The sequence below is a fragment of the Arachis stenosperma genome, chromosome 5 (genome assembly GCF_014773155.1).
Source record: "Arachis stenosperma cultivar V10309 chromosome 5, arast.V10309.gnm1.PFL2, whole genome shotgun sequence".
NCBI lineage: Eukaryota > Viridiplantae > Streptophyta > Magnoliopsida > Fabales > Fabaceae > Arachis > Arachis stenosperma.
Window position 1 is genome coordinate 120,920,993 of NC_080381.1, and position 1,490 is coordinate 120,922,482.

At 38.5% G+C, this 1,490-nt stretch overlaps 1 protein-coding gene across 1 annotated transcript; it reads left to right on the top strand.

Moving 5' to 3' along the window:
- The first annotated feature begins 229 nt into the window (after window positions 1-229).
- LOC130981267 (uncharacterized) lies at window positions 230-1,132 on the top strand. The gene has a single exon (XM_057904870.1). The coding sequence runs from the start codon at window positions 230-232 to the stop codon at window positions 1,130-1,132; it is 903 nt and encodes a 300-aa protein (XP_057760853.1).
- Window positions 1,133-1,490: the final 358 nt, after the last annotated feature.

Consider the following 1,490-nt stretch of genomic DNA (forward strand, 5'->3'; position numbering starts at 1 on the left):
TTAACATGGTGCGGTGAGCGTGGAAGAGAGGTTATTGCTCCGATTAGCGAGACCGAGAGTGGAAGATCTGAATCTGACATCTTCACAGATTCATCGACCTGGTTAATTTCTTGCCTTTCTTCCCCTTCCTCTCTTTTCTCTTTCTCAGATTTTGTTCCTTTTCTTGGAGCTGTTCTTGAAATCCCTTTCGATTCAATATTTCTTCAAATTTCTTTAATCTTGATTGACAATGGAAGCAAGTCAAAATCAGTCTGCAAACTTCAATTCAATGGATCCCCAATCAATCGCAAACTTCCTAAGTCAGATTTCAGCAATCCAAGCTCATGTGGCCAAGAACACAGGCAATCCGATGCAAGATCCAGCAAGTCCATATTTTTTGCATCCTGGTGAAAGTCCTGGTAATCATTTAATTCCAGTTACATTGAATGCACATAACTACAACTCTTGGAGCAGAGCCATGTTGTTAGCCTTGAAATCAAAGAACAAACTGAAGTTCATTGATGGTTCGATAACAAAACCAAATGAGAATGATCCCTTATTCGAAGCCTGGGAGAGGTGCAATACGTACATTGTGTCATGGATAAATCTGTCCTTGAGTCCAGATATTGCAGGAAGTGTCATATGGAATAACAGTGCCTCAGATCTTTGGAGAGATTTAAGACGCAGATACTATCAAGGTGACAAGTTCAGAGTGGCTGAATTACAAGAGGAACTCTTTCAATTGAAGCAAGGAGATGCTAGTATAACAGCTTACTACACAAAGCTGAAATCGATTTGGGAGGATTTGGACAATTTTAGGCCCGTTCCTAACTGTGAATCTTGTGATTCAATTTGCTCTTGTGGATTGAAAGTCATGAGAGAGTATAGACACGAAGACCACACAACCAGATTTCTCAAGGGACTTAGTGAACAATATTCAGTTCCTAGATCACAATTGATGCTTATGGATCCTCTGCCTGACATTGACACTGCCTTTTCCATGCTTACACAGCAGGAGCGACAATTTAATGAATCTCAAGAAACCAAAATCTTCTTCAACAAAGCAACACCAAACTTCAATGATGATAGAAATAAAGGGAGAGGCAAAGGAAGAGGAAGATCTAATCCAATTGGAAGAGAAAATGAGAATTAGCATTGTGCAGTTCTCCAATTGATGAAAAATGAAAAACTAACTATTACAGTAAGGGTTTCACAAGCCATTTATACATATTAACACGTGCAGCAAGCTAACTACAACTAACTACATTTCTCAATTTGAAAATGTTGTAAAATGCATAAGAAGTGATAATGGTCCTGAATTTTCTCTAAAATCCTTTTATGCATCAAATGGCATCATACATCACACATCATGTGTTGAAACTCCCCAACAGAATGGGATAGTGGAGAGAAAACATCAACACATTTTGGGGGTAACTAGAGCACTACTTTTTCATTCATCCATGCCAAAATATTTTTGGAACTTTGCCACAACACTTGCTGTGCATTTAATT

Coding starts and splice junctions, on each gene's coding strand:
- LOC130981267 (XM_057904870.1), top strand. CDS start 230: ATGGAAGCAAGTCAAAATCAGTCTGCAAACTTCAATTCAATGGATCCC.